The sequence below is a fragment of the Prosopis cineraria genome, unplaced genomic scaffold (genome assembly GCF_029017545.1).
Source record: "Prosopis cineraria cultivar Desert tree isolate PC_DT_omini unplaced genomic scaffold, ASM2901754v1 PC1253, whole genome shotgun sequence".
NCBI classification, from domain to species: Eukaryota; Viridiplantae; Streptophyta; class Magnoliopsida; order Fabales; family Fabaceae; genus Prosopis; species Prosopis cineraria.
Genome location: NW_026556578.1, coordinates 4,267 through 21,689, shown reverse-complemented (window position 1 = coordinate 21,689; position 17,423 = coordinate 4,267). Strand labels below are relative to the sequence as shown.

General features: G+C 34.2%; 1 protein-coding gene across 3 annotated transcripts; it reads right to left on the bottom strand.

Annotated features, from left to right (window-relative positions):
* Positions 1 to 2,262: 2,262 nt before the first annotated feature.
* LOC129299671 (transcription factor GTE8-like) lies at positions 2,263 to 13,512 on the bottom strand. 3 transcript variants are annotated; one of them, XM_054938136.1, is made up of 11 exons: positions 12,325 to 13,512; positions 11,381 to 12,198; positions 11,186 to 11,234; positions 10,975 to 11,106; positions 5,608 to 5,678; positions 5,387 to 5,459; positions 3,721 to 3,801; positions 3,528 to 3,643; positions 3,357 to 3,423; positions 3,101 to 3,231; positions 2,263 to 3,014 (listed from the first exon to the last, which is right to left on the bottom strand). In XM_054938136.1, exons 1-11 carry the CDS (start codon positions 12,617 to 12,619, stop codon positions 2,745 to 2,747), a joined length of 2,103 nt encoding a protein of 700 aa, XP_054794111.1. In that variant the 5' UTR covers positions 12,620 to 13,512; the 3' UTR covers positions 2,263 to 2,744. The 3 variants fall into 3 exon arrangements, with proteins under 3 accessions (XP_054794111.1, XP_054794110.1, XP_054794109.1); XM_054938135.1 differs by having other exon boundaries at positions 11,381 to 12,752; positions 13,158 to 13,512; XM_054938134.1 differs by having other exon boundaries at positions 11,381 to 13,512.
* Between the last annotated feature and the right edge of the window lie 3,911 nt (positions 13,513 to 17,423).

The following is a 17,423-nucleotide window of genomic DNA, read 5'->3' as shown; positions in this document are numbered from 1 at the left end:
AATGTTTTATTTAACCTCCGTTTTATTTTGCTAAACTTCTTCCAAGCCTAGCTTGCCTCTTATATTTCAAAAAAAGGCCTCTCAGCAATCCATGAACATCATTATGTTAGAGCAACGTGTCCCCCTAATGCAGCAGATGTGTGTGTTCCCATTGTCCACTGCAAGTTAGGATTATCGAATAAAATGAATTGAAACAAATCCAAAACCATCGCAAATGTCCATGTTTTCTATTTGATTAGTACTCTTTTACAAGTTTAACCTCAATGTTTGTCATCTTCGACCGAGATTCCCAAAATCAAAATTATTCTTTCCCTTAAATCAACCATCGCCATGTTTGACAAAGCTCATTCCTCAATTTATCCCATAACCCATAAAAATCATTGAAGAGCTTGAAGAATTAATAACCTAGAAATCAATGGTGGTGCAGTGGGAACCAGATTTGGGTATGGATGACCTCCTATGAGGAATAGTTAACACCTCTAAGATTTAAAATTAGGTGGCTAGGGTTTTGTCCTTGATTTGAAACTTGAAGTTCTATAGTCATGAGAAACCACTCCTTGGCTTGTGCAAGGAGGAGTGCTAAAAACTGCATATGATTCATCGAAGAAGATCATTAACCCTGGTTTTCTCATAAGCATTGTGTTTCTCGATCCTGATAATTTAAAGGGAGATCTTCAGGGCTTCTTATGAGGGCAATGTGATTGAGACTAACCAAGATCTGCAAGGAAAAAGCGTGAGCTAAAGAAGACGATGAAGAAAAAGAAGAATGAAGAGGAAGGAGAGATTAATGACATAGCAAAGCAATGGTTAATGCCTAATCAATAAGAGAAAATTAAGGGGGAAAAAAGCCAGGTGAAACTTTCTACGATCAAAGTTTGACTTTAATAATCTCTCTTTTTAAAAATATAAGGCATTTTTAATCGAATTTCACCCCTTAATAAAGTAGTTATCTACTTTCAAACTAACCTTATCTTTTCATATTCACCCTTATCAAATACTTTACAATAAATATAAAATCATTATTAATATGGGTACTTTTAGAGGAAAGGTAATGATTACACATCAAAAGATTAAAAATACCTTACATTTTTAAACATCCATCTCCTCAAAAAATGTCTTATATTTTTTGACGGAGGGAATAGTAAACATCACATTATTTTAGAAAATTTTGAGATAACATTGCTTCCAAAAAAATTTCCACCATACCAATACCATTAACCCATTTTTTAATCGATCATAACTACCACACCAATACCATTTACTTATAGACTACTTTCATTTGTCTTTATATATAAGATATTTTTAATCAAATCGTACACATCAATAAACGTTTGTTATTTAGTCGAAATAATATAACATTAAAATGATTTTTCAATTTTGTCTCTAATAATGTCACGTATGGTTGGTATAACACATAATTAATGTCTCCTTCATTTTTCAAGATAAAGGCAAAATTATTTAATTATTTAAAAACATCATAACACTTTTTATATTTAAAGATAAAATAAATTTTTAAAAATACCTTATATATGGAGATGAAAGGAGTGTCATGGTGACATTTTTAAACAATTATAACTTCCATACAATGCCATTTACCATGCAAAGTTATTCAATTTATTATTCAGATTAACATGATACAATGTTATTAAAAAAGCGTAGTTATTCAATTTTTATTTGTCGCATAATAAAATATTAATATCAATATCATATCATCAACATGCCGATTAGCATTAGTTACATGTATTTAGAATCAAAGTATATAAAAAAAATCACAATTTTAATTCTACTTAAAAAACTTAATATTAAAATCACAAATAATTAATAAAATATAGAAATATAAGAGTATAAAATTTAATTATTAGAATGAAATCATAATTTTTAAATGGCTACAGAAATTTCATCATAAGTTTCTATATTGAATCATGTTAAAAAATTGAGATGGATTTTGTGGGTAACGTATTATCTTAAAGTTGAAATTTTTGTATAACGTAATAACCCTACCACTTATACCATCAATCAATTATGATCTGCATGATTCATTTTTCAAATGTTTGTAGAGTACTTCAGAAATCAATAGGAACTACGATAAATACATCACGCATCCTCACTCATAAGATATTAATCGCAGTTCGAATACTTGAAACAAGATATTGAATGATAATGACATTGATGGCCTTCCGTAGCTCACTGGGCCTCTTTTAAGTTTAAAGATCATCTTAGTCCTTCTGTCGGCCCTTACTCCACTATCAAGTGCTCAGAAAATGAAACTGAAACTATCAAAATTGTACCAATAATACAACAAACAAGTTACAAATACAGGCACACAGCATATCGAGGAAACGATGCATGGAGCTACTTCTACTATCAGTCGTCCATAATCATGAAAATCTAAAGGACTATATTTTGTACAGATTTGACTAGACGAAGAGATGTTAAGGCCACTATCACAAAAGTAAGCTAATGCAAGCTGCCATCCTGATGGGAAGGGGCCAAAAAGTACCCCCGTTTCTGATCACACCGGCCCTTTCGTAGTCTTGAGAAGCTGAAACTCGATATCGTGTCGTGTCTCCTAGAGGCTGAATGCTACCACAAGAAAAGATGCTTCGTCCCTTTTGTGATGGATTAATCATAAGAACTAAATAGTTCAAGAGGTTGCCTGGGACTAGGATAAGTTTAGTTTACCAATATTCTTTCTTAGGACAACATGCTGTTACATTCTTTCACGATTACAAGTTCAGCATAATTTAATCAATCTCTCCCTCTTCCACATCATTTACAGGATTTGGAACGCTAGGAGGCTCTCCTTCGTCGTCTTCATCATCCACTTTCATATACAATCCTAGTTGTTCCAAGGGATTTCCGCCCGCAAACTTGAAACTACCCAAGCCGTCCTGTGAGTGATCAGGACTAGTCTCATCTACCGAGCTAGGTAATTGCTCAGCCGGCGCAGCTCTGAGCATTTCCAAGTCTTCAAGAAAGCGTGAATTCTCATTGATTTCAACAGTCTTCTCAATCTGCAGGGGTGCCAATATATGCTAGAATAAAATCCAGAGATAAAGGATGGACATATGTACCAGCAACTCATCCGCTGATCATTTACCTGTAGCAATGCTTGGCGTGCAGCTTCTCTCTCAAGCTCCCTCTTTCTTCTGGCTTCTGCAGCAGCTTCTGCCTCTGCCTGTTTTCGAGCATCTTCAGCAGCCTTTGCTTCTGCTTGTAATCGGGCCTTTTCTGCTCCCATGATAATCGAAGTTAAGTCAGGAGATAGGCTTGTTAATATATGAAGTCGAACAGCCTAAACTGGCGAAGTAATCCTTAAAAAAAAAAAAAGCATATTAATATCACATCCAATTCACCTTTCTGACGCTCCATCTCGAGTTTTTCCCTTTCCTGGCGCAATTTCTCAGGATCCCCCTTCTCACCCTGATGTCAGCCAGATTACATGCAGCGTAGTTTAGCACTTTTTTTTTTTTTTTCCGATCAGCCATAAGTTCAACAGTTTAAGGAGCCCAGATTTTGAATTGTACCTGTGCCAGAGTTTTTTCTCGGGCTTTCAAGATGGTATCAGCAAACCGATTCTTCAATAGAGCAGCTCGATAGAGTTTTCCTGGAGAGACCTGTCTCTCATTTGGACCGCTGTCCCCTACAACATTTTCAAAAGCTAATTAGTAGGCATTTGATATAAACATAAATGGCCGGGACTTGGATATATTCTTTTACCGTCTTGACAGCAGTCTGAGTCGAAAGAACTTTGCTTTTGCTGAGGATTATCTTCAAGTTGATCCAACCTACTTAGCGATTCTGTAATATATAGAGATCAATAATTCAAGCCAGTGTGATAGCCGAGAATCTTGATTGTAAAAGAATATAGAGCCAGCTTGCAAATACAAATAGAATTATTTAGAACAATAGGCAAGGGGCCTCAAGGCTAGTGATAGTAAATCATTACTGCCATAGCCCAAATTATAACCATGCAACAACAGAGTCATAATTATGCAGATGCAGTAACTAAGACGTTTGTCTTTTCTATGCCACCTTATTAGCTTTGCAAGTGCTTCCAAAGACAACATCTTTATAAGAACATAACAAAGCACAGGCTTCTTGTTTGGTCCTTGTCACCTTCAATTCTCTCAATAAAATAAGTTTCACGCACAAGATTACGAGCCTGTGCTTTTACACACTTAAGCTTTTGAAATGAAGCAACCTTTGCAAAAGTATCGAGTCTTCATGAACAAGTGGCTAAGATATTAATCTTTGCCCTACTCCTCTCTTCATAATTATTATGAAATGACAGTATAAAGCATATGGGGAAATTCAGATCCTCTCCACTTGAAATCCCCTCTGTCTCCATTCTAATTTTTATAGATTTGTAATCCACATAAACTGAAAAGGAAATAGATGTTGCATCCCCTTGATTTATGAGGAAAAGAACACAGTAACCATTCAAATCAATCCAACGGCTATAAATTGGAATGAAGACAAAGAGGTGAAATTTCAGATGAAGAAGATCCAACTTTGTAGAGGGTGTCCTATTTCCACACCACAGGCCCAATAGACTCCAGTGTGAAAGAGTTTGCAGCAACAACAAACTCTATCCCACTTAATGAGACTAGTTACATGGATCCCTTGATGTTATTGTGCTCTATCAACAACAATCTCTTAATATATATATCATTCACCCAAAAATACTGTTCGATGGCTTTATTTAATGTGAAGAGTGTAGTAGCGAGTAAACATAAACCACTCGCATTCCTTCACTCAATAGCTTCAGTTTGAGTTGAAAGTGGCTCTTAACTTCATATATGAGTTATATCCTAACTTCTATAACTTTTTTTTTTGTCAATAATGTTGACAGTACAGTGCCCATTCCTCTCTTGCGTGTAGTTTATATATCTACATTCTAACATTTGATACAACAATATTGACATCATATTTTTCAGTCAGGACATTGAATTTTAAAAGAAACAATCAGCGTTAAGAAATAAGAATAAAAATTTAACAGAAGTCCAAAACTTGAACCTAAAAGTTTCAACAAGAATCTATAGCAACAGAACATGTTTCTACAATCTTCTACTTTGTAGTAATCAAGAAGAGTAAACAATTGACCAAAAAAAGAAAGAGCCTTCAAACAACATCAATTCAACAGGCCATTTCCATAAGGTCTATGCTAAGTTTGAATCGTTGCCTAGTAGCAGGAATCCAGAAGACAAATTATAAAATTCACCACAAGAGAAAAACAAAGCATACACCACAGGAAGGTCAAATAATTAGAGTGTACTGGACACTCCACGCAAGCTGATCATAATTCATTTTCCATGGTAACAGTAATAGTTTAACCAAAAAATAGTTGACAAACAAGCAGGCCAGGCCAAGAACAATCACTCACGTTGTCTCTCCAGAGTATCAACAACCCCGGTCTTTTCATCCAACTGAGGTCCAGACCCCAAATTTTCTGGTACCTGGAGAAGAACAAAGATAAATAATTGCAGTGAAAGTTGCCACAAAATCATCAAAGAGAACCCAAAAGAAAACAGCATTGGGAATTAGAGGGCCAAAATGCTGACATTCAATAATAAGAGATAAACAACTTCCATTTCCCACTCATACCTCTGATGCGTTCGCTTGACTTGCTTTAGCATCATCAGCTTCACTATCAGAGGAACTACTAGAGCCTGTATCTGAATTTGGACATCCAGATATCACCACCAACAATCAGATAATAGAAATAAGGGAAAAATACATTTAATAATTTAATCGGGCTTCATACAACTAAACAACAGCATAAAGTGGCCATAGAGAAAAACATGAAGAGCCAAATTTGTTGAATACTTTTTGATGATAACAAAACTCAAGAAAAGGTTTTGTTTGTGCAAATTATATAATCAATAATGTCAACACCATTCCAAGAGGGCAAAGGAGTAAGAACAAGAAAAGACTTGATATAAATAAGTTTACTCTTTTTATTCTCTTAGTTGTTATGTTAAAAACTAGTTTTAATAGAAAGCTTGCATTTTCATAACATGGTAACAAAAATTTTGATAAACACGTCTTAAGCTCTCATACATATTGCTTTGAAACTTGGACAATATCCTTGTACATCCTAGTACATTTCATGTTCACCACCTCATCCTCATGAGTTCTATTCAAAACACGTGTTCCAGAGTGAATACCTTAGATTGTTCTTTGTGTGTTGCATGGCATACTCCCAAGTTTTAGAGACATACTTATGAGTTTAAGAGTTCCAAAATGCCTTTCATTTTGTGATTATCAAACACACAAGTTTTAGAGCTCCAGAGAAGGTGTTTCTGCCTTATTCAAACACGCAAGCTTAAGAAGTTAAGCTCGTGAGTTTTAGAGTGCCAGAAAGGGGCTTGGTTCTGAGCACTTAAAACACGTGAGTTTAAGAATGACAGTATCAACAAAGGTTCTTAACTTCTTATCCTCAAAAGTTTAAGTTCTCATCATCATGAGTATTAGCCTAACTGTTCAACTTGAGTTCTTGAGCCTACTCAGCCTCATTACACTCAAGTTTGCCTAAGTCTAAGCCTTGAATACTTGAACTAATTTATTTCATCTTAATCTCAATCATATGTTTTTCAAAGTGTTCAAAAGGTCTTTCACTTCTTGCATGTATTTCTCATGCGATCCTAATAGCCTCCACACATTTCAGTACTCCAAAGAAGCTTGTGTTTCTACCTTCTTAAAACATGCAAGTTTTCAGTGAGCCTCCATGTGTATACTAGACCAAGCTTTCCTAAAGCCTTTCTATACTACTCATCTATGCAAGGATGAACCTAAAACATGCATGTTTTAGTGTTCTAATATGTATTCAATGAGTTTCGCAAATAAAGTATTTTTTTCTCAATTTCTACTTCTACATACGCTAGGCAACATCTCTAAACAGCTAGTTGAGGTCCCAAATGGCTATAATCATGCTCACACTATAAATAGAATCTCATTTAAGTGAGTAGGTAATGAATCAATGATGCATTAATTGTTCTCTATCATCTTTGCATAAATTTTTGAAAAAGCTCTGGTATTTCTGGTTTGAAGGCATAATTGCGATACTTATTTGAGAAAGTTTATCTAAGTGAACTTCAATCATTCCTACCATCTCTTAAAGGGAGAAATTATTAGGAATCACTCTTGTATCATTCTTGAGAGAATTAAGGGAAGAGTTCCCTTGAATTGAGTTCAGAGAGTTGTCAAGTGCTTGCTGTCCTTAAGTGAGGAATTGTAATGATTCACAAGTACCTAATTTAAACTTGCAATATTTCGTGAAGAAAATCTCATAGGGTTTCTGAGGACTAAATATAAACCAAGTGGATGGATTGAACAAGAATAAATTGATTTGTGCAATCTCTCTACTCTTATCTCTCCATTTTATGCACTTCGAATTTATCATTGTTTCACCTTGCATTTCAAAATACTTTGTTTTGACAAGTATTTCCAATTTCCTTGTTTTGAGTATCTATTCATTCTTGTCAAAGCTCTTCAATCAATTCTTCAAAAGGACATTTAAATCTATTTCATTTATTGTTTGTTGAAACCTTTACAATTGATTCCTTAGAAGTTTAACCAAACTTATTTTAACAAACTTCTTGCTTCCATTGTTAATCAAGCTCAGCGTTGTAAAAAATCTTTTAAAAGTTGAAAATTTGCTAAACACCCAATCCACCCTTCCTCTTAGGTGGTGTTGTCAGATCTTACAAAATTTATCCTCTAGAACAAGTGTTACAGAACAGATGCTTGAGACTTTTCACATTCGATGAGTACAATTAGAACATGGACTCAGACTGAAATATATAAATACACACCAATACTCATCATTTTAAAAAATACAGAATCAAAGTTAACAATATAAAGAAAATGAAAAATGTTTATTAGATAGAAATCACAATTGTAAAATTAGAAACACCACTTGACTGTTGTTTCATATATTAAGGGGTGTTGGACAAACTCCAAAAATTGGATAATTAGATACAACAACAACAACAAGCCTTTATCCCACTAGGTGGGGTCGGCTACATGGATTGCAAGACGCCATTGTGCTCTATCATTTATTAAGCTTTTAGAAATATTATTAATTAAGAGATCACGTTCAACAACTTCCAAGAGTGTTCTCTTAGGCCTTCCTCTACCTCTCTTAATCGGACTCAAAGTTATATGTTCCACTCTTCTCACTGGTGCCTCCCTTGGTCTTCTTTGTACATGCCCAAACCATCTCAACCGATTTTCTACCATTTTTTCCACAATAGGTGCCACCCTCACTTTTTCACGTATGTGCTCATTTCGAATTTTATCTTTACGTGTATGTCCGCACATCTATCGTAACATTCTCATCTCTGCTACTCCAACTTTATGCTCTTGCTGTCCCGTTAGAGCCCAGCATTCACTACTATATAACATTGCCGGTCTGATAGCAGTACGATAAAACTTTCCTTTAAGTTTATTAGGCACCTTACGGTCACAAATAACTCCTTTAGCTTTTCTCCAATTAAACCACCCAGCTTGAATTCTATGTGAAATATCTCCACTGATTTCGCCATCATTTTGAATAATGGCTCCCAAATATCTAAACTTTTCCACTTGAGGTATAATTTGATCTCCCAATTTCACTTCCAAATTATTTTCAAATAGTCCTTTACCAAATTTACAATATAAATATTCCGTCTTACTTCTACTCAGACGAAAACCTTTCGACTCCAATGTCCTCCTCCATAACTCAAGTTTGCAATTAACCTCTTCTCTTGTCTCTGCTATAAGAACTATATCATCCGCGAAGAGCATACATTTCGGGATTTCCTCTTGAATATGTTCCGTCAAAACATTTAAAATCAAGTTGAACAAATAAGGACTCAGAGATGATCCCTGATGTAATCCAATCTTTATAGAAAAATCCTTTGTTTGACCACTAGGCGTTCTTATACTAGTTTTTACCCCCTCATACATATCTTGTATGGCTTTAATATAAGCAATTCGTACTCCCTTTTTTTCCAACGCTTTCCAAAGCACTTCTCTTGATATACGGTCATAAGCTTTTTCCAAATCAATAAAAACCATGTGTAGATCTTTATCTTTACAACGATACTTTTCCATTAATCCCCTTAGTAGATAAATCGCCTCTGTAGTTGATCTACCTGGCATAAAACCAAATTGATTCTCAGAAATACTTGTCTCCAATCTCAACCTGTGCTCAATTACTTTCTCCCACAATTTCATTGTGTGGCTCATGAGTTTAATCCCTCTATAGTTAGTACAATTCTGAATATCTCCTTTATTTTTTGATTTAATCTTAGAATATTGTGTAGGTAATCATTCAAATCTATTGAGTACCAATTTTTGATTTAAAACATTCCGGAATCAGAAATGGTTCAAGATAAATCCTACAATAAGTTTGCTTTCAATTAACTGTCTTATTGATCCAACTAATATCATTTAAGCTTATTGTAAAAAACTATCACCGGAAAACCAATTCCAAATCATGCCTTTTTTAGCTCAAGCATTGGAAAAATTGCTTCTAAGTTTGCAAAACTCCCTCAAAAGAATTCGGAGTTTAATATCAAGGGTTAATATAACTTGAACTGTATGATAACTTCTGAGTTTCTTTTTTTTTTCTTTTTACTCTAGTTTCATTAAAATTAAGGCATAAATGGCACAGCAATGCACATAACGCATCTCAGACAGAGTCCTCGAAAAGGATGCCACCTCTCACTCCTCCTTAAAGTTCCAAAAGCCTCCCTATTTTATTTTCATCTTTCATTTTCATGCCATGTGTTAAATATCTCAATTCCTTATAGAAGACACAATACTGTGGAACAATTATCTTCACTGATTAATTTTCACAAGATACCATAACACTATAACTCAGCAAAACGAACAAGCAAGGGAAGTTTATGTGCGAAACTAGTTCTAAAATGCTAAACATGGATGTATTTAAGTCCTCCTTTTGTATGCATTTCCTACTAAGATATATTAAATTGGGGGGGGGGGGGAAGGAAAATGAAGACAGAGATAAAAGCCACAAATCTTGTTAAAATGACGGAAGCAATAAGCCATCCTTTAAAATTGCAATCTCTTCAACATTTTATCTATTACATACTGTCTAATTGAAAAGAAAATGAAAAAGATCATTTTTAGAAATGCTCAACACATTTCACATATCAGTGGGGAAAAAAAGACACAAATACTTGGCTCAGGAACATCTATTAATTGCCATCCTCCCCTAGAACTTTTAATGACAGAAGTCCTAGCAAACTAAGAATTAAGGCTACTTCCCCTTGCTAAGATTTAAGTAGTTGGAAATTTAACCTGCAGAGCTAAATCCTCAACAAAAGCTGATTGTTGACACAATTAAAGAAACGCAGAACTAAAAATAAATCTCTAACTTTCCTCTAAAACAAACTCCCCCTCTGCTACTTGAACATAGACATAAATTGAAAAACAGTCCTATTGATAACTTTTTTTAAGATATACGGATTCGGAGACATAATTCAAGAAGTTAATAGAGAAAACATGTTTACATTCAAATCCCAATCGCAATTTAAATTCAGATATTATCAAGGCTAACATCCAAAAATCATTACATATCAAAGATTCAATATCCACAGTGAAACCTCAAGAGAGTGCGGGAAAACACAAAATCTCATTAATCAAAGAACAAAATAAAACCAAAATGCTGAGCAAGATAAAAAAGAGCATAATATTAAGTAGCTCAAAACCAATAGGATAGTTTAATATTAATATTTAGAATAAATTCATAAAGTAAATTGTACATGAAAATTTTATTTCAAAAAGGTCTCTTTTCCCACATTATGTCCCACCTGTATCCTATAAATGCCTACATATTAGCCACATCAAATAGGTATTAAGTACTATCACATATAAAGTCATTTTAGCCACATCACGTGCATTAGAAAGTATCATAATCATATAGCACAAAAAAGCATCACAGAAGCGTCAATAGTCACTAACCACCGGAGCTTCCTGGACTCAAACGTTGATTAATTCCATGTGTTCTATCCTTTTCACTCCCCTCAGGTGGACAACTTGATACAGGGGGCTCATTGCCACCAATTTCTACGTCCTCATCAGCTAGGTCATTACCTACAAGAAGAAAATAATTAAATGAAAAGCCAATTTAGAGTACACGCACTTGCCCACACATTCGGACACTTTGTATAACCTTTGAAAGGCTGCAATGACGAATTGCTAGGTCCAGAATCATTTAACAGCTGCAACAATAGATTTAGATAAATGTAAGTGAGATCAGACAAAGTGCCATACAAACAATTTCTAAGGAGTCATGTGGGAGGTTGTTATTATTATTATTATTTTTATTTTTATTTTGGGCCAAAGAGTCATGTGGGAGGTTGAATACCTCTATTTCACATGGTTCAGCTTTAGAAATATCCTTTTGCTTCTCTTGCAAATAGTCATCCAAAAGCTTCCGTAGTGTAAACAAAGTATCATCACTCAGATCATCAATATCAATCTCAATCTCTTCCTCTCCACAATCTCTGCCGTTCAAACTTTTTTCTTTCAAGAAATCAATGATATGTACAGGCAATTCTCCCAGCAAAGACTCCAATTCTCTGCCTAAGCTGTTCTTCTCTTCATCTGTCATAATCCGCTTAGCAGGTGGCCTCACATCTGAACTCAGTGGCAATGAAGTGATTTTCCTCTTCTTCGATGGAGGCATTGGTCTAGCAGTTTCCACTGCTCCAAGAGTGTCTGATTTTTCTGGCAATGGAAGAGGATCAGTTCTAGGTAGTTTCTTCTCAATTGCTTTCCATCTCACTTCAAAATATTTACTAAGGGTGTCAGCCATGATATGGACATCATTTCCAGGGGGATTATAAGTCATTGCATTTGAAAATGTAGTCCTTACATCGGCAACAAATTCCAATGGACTTGAGTAAGCTCCCGATGTTATCTTGCCTTTTACTGTTCCCAAATCCATAGGATGCTTAATTATGGTGAAATAATCTGGAAGATTCAACTTCACAACATCTACAGGGGTGTTGAAAACCCAAGCATACTGATGATTCATCAAACGTTTCAACAATGCCTCACACTGTTTCATCAGCATAGCATTTGCAGTGTTTGGCGAACAAGTCTGTGCTGCAGACGCAAACTTCCCAGTAGAGGCTCGGTTCCATGCCCGCGACTTGTTACCAGCTGGATTCAATTTCTTCCCTGATACAGAATTGGACACAGATGGTTTTTTATTGTTCACTATTCTGGGTCCATTTTGTCCGTTATTACAGCTAAGAATATCACTAGAGGATGACAATGTAATAGTATTTGTTCTTTGTAGTTCACCTTTTTTCTGGAGTAGACGAATCTGTTCAAGCTCTGATCTCAACCTACGTACCAAATCTTTTCTTTCAAATGGTGATAATTTAGACAAGGGGAGAACTTGCATGGGAACACCAAAGGGGTCACGGTGGCTTGAATTTAAACTAATACATTTCCTAGTGGGAACGCTTGAGTCCTCTGAAACAGTTATTTCAGTGTCAATTTGTCCTGAGCTACCAGACCCCTCTGACTCACCAGCTGGCGCTACTGCATTGCCACAATAACCTTCAGAGTACCTACTACTCTTTGCCATCGTCATGCACAAGATTTCAACCACTATACCATTAGACAGGGACTGTCGCCTTCAGATTAACGTCCAATACCAATCATGGAAATATGAACACCGCTACTGCTTGTCCCAGAAATAACTTAAGGGGGGTGAAATAACTTGACTGTTGAGAAATTCCCGGAAAAGAAAATTTAATTTTTAGTATATTATTATTAATAATATCTTGAAACCCCGCAATAATATAATGAACACTTACTAAAAGAGGAAAGGAAATTAAGGTGATTTTCAAGCATCAGGCTCTTCAAGTTTGGGCGTAAAATTATACAACAGACGGTTGGCATCAAAATTATTGTAATCTAATATGGAGTGAAACTGAACATTAAGAAATACTAGGTTTTCAGATAAACGCTAGTCCTTTCCAGCGATCCTTAAGTCCCAAATATAATTCTTCCACTTAGAACTAGTAGAACAATTTCCAGCAATGAAGGAATTATAAGCCAGCCGTAGAAAATCAGAAAGACCACAGAACTCAAATCTAAACGAACCCAATCCCCAGAAGGACAATTACCGGTCGCTAACTGAAAAATGTGCCGCGTCCAAGGAAGCTCAGAGCCCTTGTTCCAATCTCCAAATATTACTCAAAATGATTCCTAGAAAAGAAAATCAGTAGAAGAAGCACTGAAAATCCAAACGCCGCGATTGGAAAAGAAGCGGCTAGAGGAGAGATCGCAGCTAAAGTAAAACCCTAGCAGAGTTGCAGACACAAAATCAGATGTCAACCAGAGATAAAGCAGACACCGGGAACTTCCCGAAAGCTCAAACCAGGACAGCAAGAGCGAACTTCAAGACCGAACTGCGAGATGAGGATGAGAGCGCCAAACCAGGGAGCGGAAATGCCAGCCACCTCTCGAGACTCGAGTCGCTTCTAAATGGCAAATTGGCAGTCCCCACCTTCTTACATCACAGTCAAAGGTATCTGAGCCGTTGGATTTTGAAATCAATATATCTAACAGGGAACTGTAATAACAAGCCATGACCGTCGGATTTACGTTCAACAGATAAGATGCATTTGGCGATTATTATTTCTTACAGCTTGCGCTAGATAAGGTAAAATAGATTATTAAATTGGATTTGCTTGTCCGACAGCTACAGATAAGGACTTTAGGATCTGCCCGCTCTTTTCCTTGACATTTTTTTTTTCTCTGACAAAGGTTCTTCACCGCCAGCACATGTGATTAAATAAATTAATTTGCTAGATATTAGTAGAGGTCATGCATCCTACTACTTCCGGTGAAAAATATAAAATATTTTTTAAAGTATTAAATATTAAAAAATATAAAATATTTTTAATTTTTTAAAATGAAATCATTATTTTTTAAAAAAAAATATCCTTAATGAATGAATCACTCTATATTTATTTTAAAATAAAATACCCTATTAAATAAAAGTAAATATAAAAAATTGAATTAGTTGAAAGATAAATACCTGCTTTTATTAAGAGTGAAATTTGGATAAAAATATTTTACATTTTTAAATAGAGAAAATATCTTATTTGCAATGCACCTTTTCACTGGTTAGTCATTACTTATTATTAAAATTGGTAATTCGAGCTAACTTAAATTTGCTTGAAAAAACTTAAGACTAGCTTAAGAAAAATATGACTTTTTTTATGTTTGGGCTAAGGCCCATAGAGTAAGAGCTTCTTCAAATACCCAAATAAAAAATATAACATTTTAAAAAAATATAATATATAATAAATATTAATTAACTCTAACATTTTTACGTTATTTTACACTAAAATACCATGTGTTTGGGTCATATACATCATTTGAATATCCAAAAAATACATATTTATATTTTTTATAAAATAAAATAATTAATTTTAAAGTAACAAAATTTAATAAAAATAATTTTAAATATAAAATTCAAATATTCGAGCCACTCAAAATTCAAAAAAATTCGAGCTGAACTTGATTATTTAGACTTTAAAATTAAATATATTTGGATTTGGGCCTGTTTGAGTTGAGCCTGGACTCTCCTAGCCCACCCAAATTTGCACATCTACTCGTTATTACACTAATTTCTTACAACTTTTGCAATTTCTTGTATAAAATTTTTTTAAATAAATGAGGTGTGTCATTTTATTTATTGCTTGTATAATAAAACACGATATTCAAGTGATATTAAATATAAATTAACTTTAACATTGATGATACTCTATAGAAAATGTGAGAAAGTAAATATTCATTCTGTTATCAGAATAAAATTAATTAAAATAATATTACATAAAATTTTATTTAAATGACTTGAAATGTGATAAATTATAAATAATGTGATGCGCCTACTTTATTTAAGAATTTGTCTTTTATATATGTATTTTTCTTGTCAAAAATTTATATCAACTGCTGCATTAAAAATTTAAGACATTAGTAAGAGAAGGAAAAAAAAAAAGAGTAAATATGTACACAAATTATTCTTTGAGTGGAATGGAGATATTCAAATCAAGCAACTCTCATATTCAATTTAAAAATGACCATAAATTCTCCTACAATAAAAAAAGAATATAACAAAAAATTATATTAAATTTATGACAAATGTATTTCTGACAATTTCAATGTTATTTATTCTGAACCAAACAAATCAAGCGTATCTCTCTCTCCTCAATTCCTGCATCTACAATTATGTGTTTTAAAATAAAATTATAATTTATTAAATTATAAGCACTATCATTTTTCCCTTATTAGATGCATGTATGTCATAAAAAAGTATAACATTTAATTACAAAAATAATAAAATATCAAACACCTGCGTTATTTTTTATTATATCAAATGGTTTTTTTAAAAAAATGATTTTGAAGCCTTATAAGCCATAATAATGTTTAACATATTATTGTTAGTAGTTTGGGCCTCTTAAACATTATTTTAAGATTCATTTTTTGAGAGAAAACAATCCTTAAATGACATTCAAATTTTTTGAGAGATTAATCATATGGCGGTCACCATGCCGGTTGTAGAAATATCTTAAGTAACTAAAAAAAAATAAATAATGCTTAACATTGTCATCGGAATACATGAATTATACTGATATCACTGTTAGTTTATTAAGACATATCATTTTCATACAAAATTATCTAGCACTTATTTTTATTACTACGTCATATTTAAACATCTTGTAGCCGTATTTCTCCCGTGTAAGAAAAGTTGCATTTCTTTTACTCAATCACTATTAGCTCAATGGCCATCTTTTTAACCCGGTGGTTGGGAAAGAATCGTTTTAACTCAGTGAAAATGTGACGATTTTCTGGCCCCATGTTTTTTTGGACTGAAAGTTAAAAAAATATATATATTGTATATTCATTCTTTAATACGAAAAAAATGTCGTTTTTATTATTTTTCATTTAAGCCCCAAAAGACATTCCTTTTTTTTTTTTGGCTAACCCCAAAAAACCATTTTTTTTAACCGAAGGTAATGTGCTCTTCATGGGCCTGGATATGGCTTCCATCGGCCCAATCGACATCGATTCCATATTTACGTAGGTGGGGTTTGCAAACTAAACTTCGGTCCACGCTTACATTGAGTGTCATTCTGGGCCTTCTAATGGGCCTAGCCGATGCCAGACTTACATTGGACTTAGCACTCTATTCCTATGTGTCTTGATTTACCATTAGGTATTATGACGATTACATTAATATATTTATCCGTTTTTTTTTTCTTTTGGGTAATTACGACTACTAGCAGTAACATTTTCCTTAATTGGCTGTGTACTGGTTTTGCTTTTTATTTCTCTCCGAATGAAAGTGTTTCCTGTCTTATTCAAATAAAAGTAACACACTTGGTGCCAAAAAAAAAAAAAAAGTAACACACCGACACGGTTGTCCGTACCCTTCCAGGTCAAACACGATGTGAATGGGCATTAACATTCAGTCTCTTACGTGACAGGAATCGAGTCTTTCAAACCCAGTCAACATTGTGAAGGTAATGTATCTTTTTTAAAGTGTCGACCTTTTTTTTTTTTTTAAGGGAGGATAAGGGTCAACTATTGAGATTATGAGAAATCAGTTTATTAATATTTTCATATACATATCTGCCCTCGGTCCTTGATAGTTAATATAAGGCCCAATACACTTGTATTCACTATATTAAATAGCATTTTATTTCATAATATCCTTAATTACTGTTCCATTTTCTCTAGTCAGTGGAAAAGAGTAAAAATATAGTGAATTAATTGCAGCGGTAGCTCAAAAATTATCACGATTTTCTTACAAATTAATTGTAAACAACCAACTTAACTTCTTTTCTAAATTTTCGTGAATTAGGTAAAATGATTCTGTGGTCTGTACACAGGACAAGGACAGGAGAGAGTAATTAAACAAGTTAGGAAGATCGTATGGAATTATTTACATACGAAGGTCACCGGTTTATTTAAAAGAACAGAGTCTTCCTAAACGGCATAATGACAGCTGTTTTGCCTGCGTGTGTATTGGGTGTCACTTGCGATGGGGCTGTCCTGTATTTCTGCCAAAGAATGTACTCAGTACTCACAAACATCAACAGTAACACCATTGTGGATAACCATAGCAAATCATTAGCAAGGTCCAAGTGCAGCACGCGTATGATGAATATATAGTTGTGTATTCCTTTCCATCCCAGGAAGTGAATCTGCAGAGGCAAGCGTAACGTCGCAACACTCGACAATAATTTCCCTAGGAACATGTCCGAGATCATAAAACTCCGAAGATCAACCGAGAAACTACACCATGAAATAAAACGTAGAGGAAGACGAAAGGGCGATGGCATACCCCCCATAAGATTTAGCAATAAGCATTGATAGTA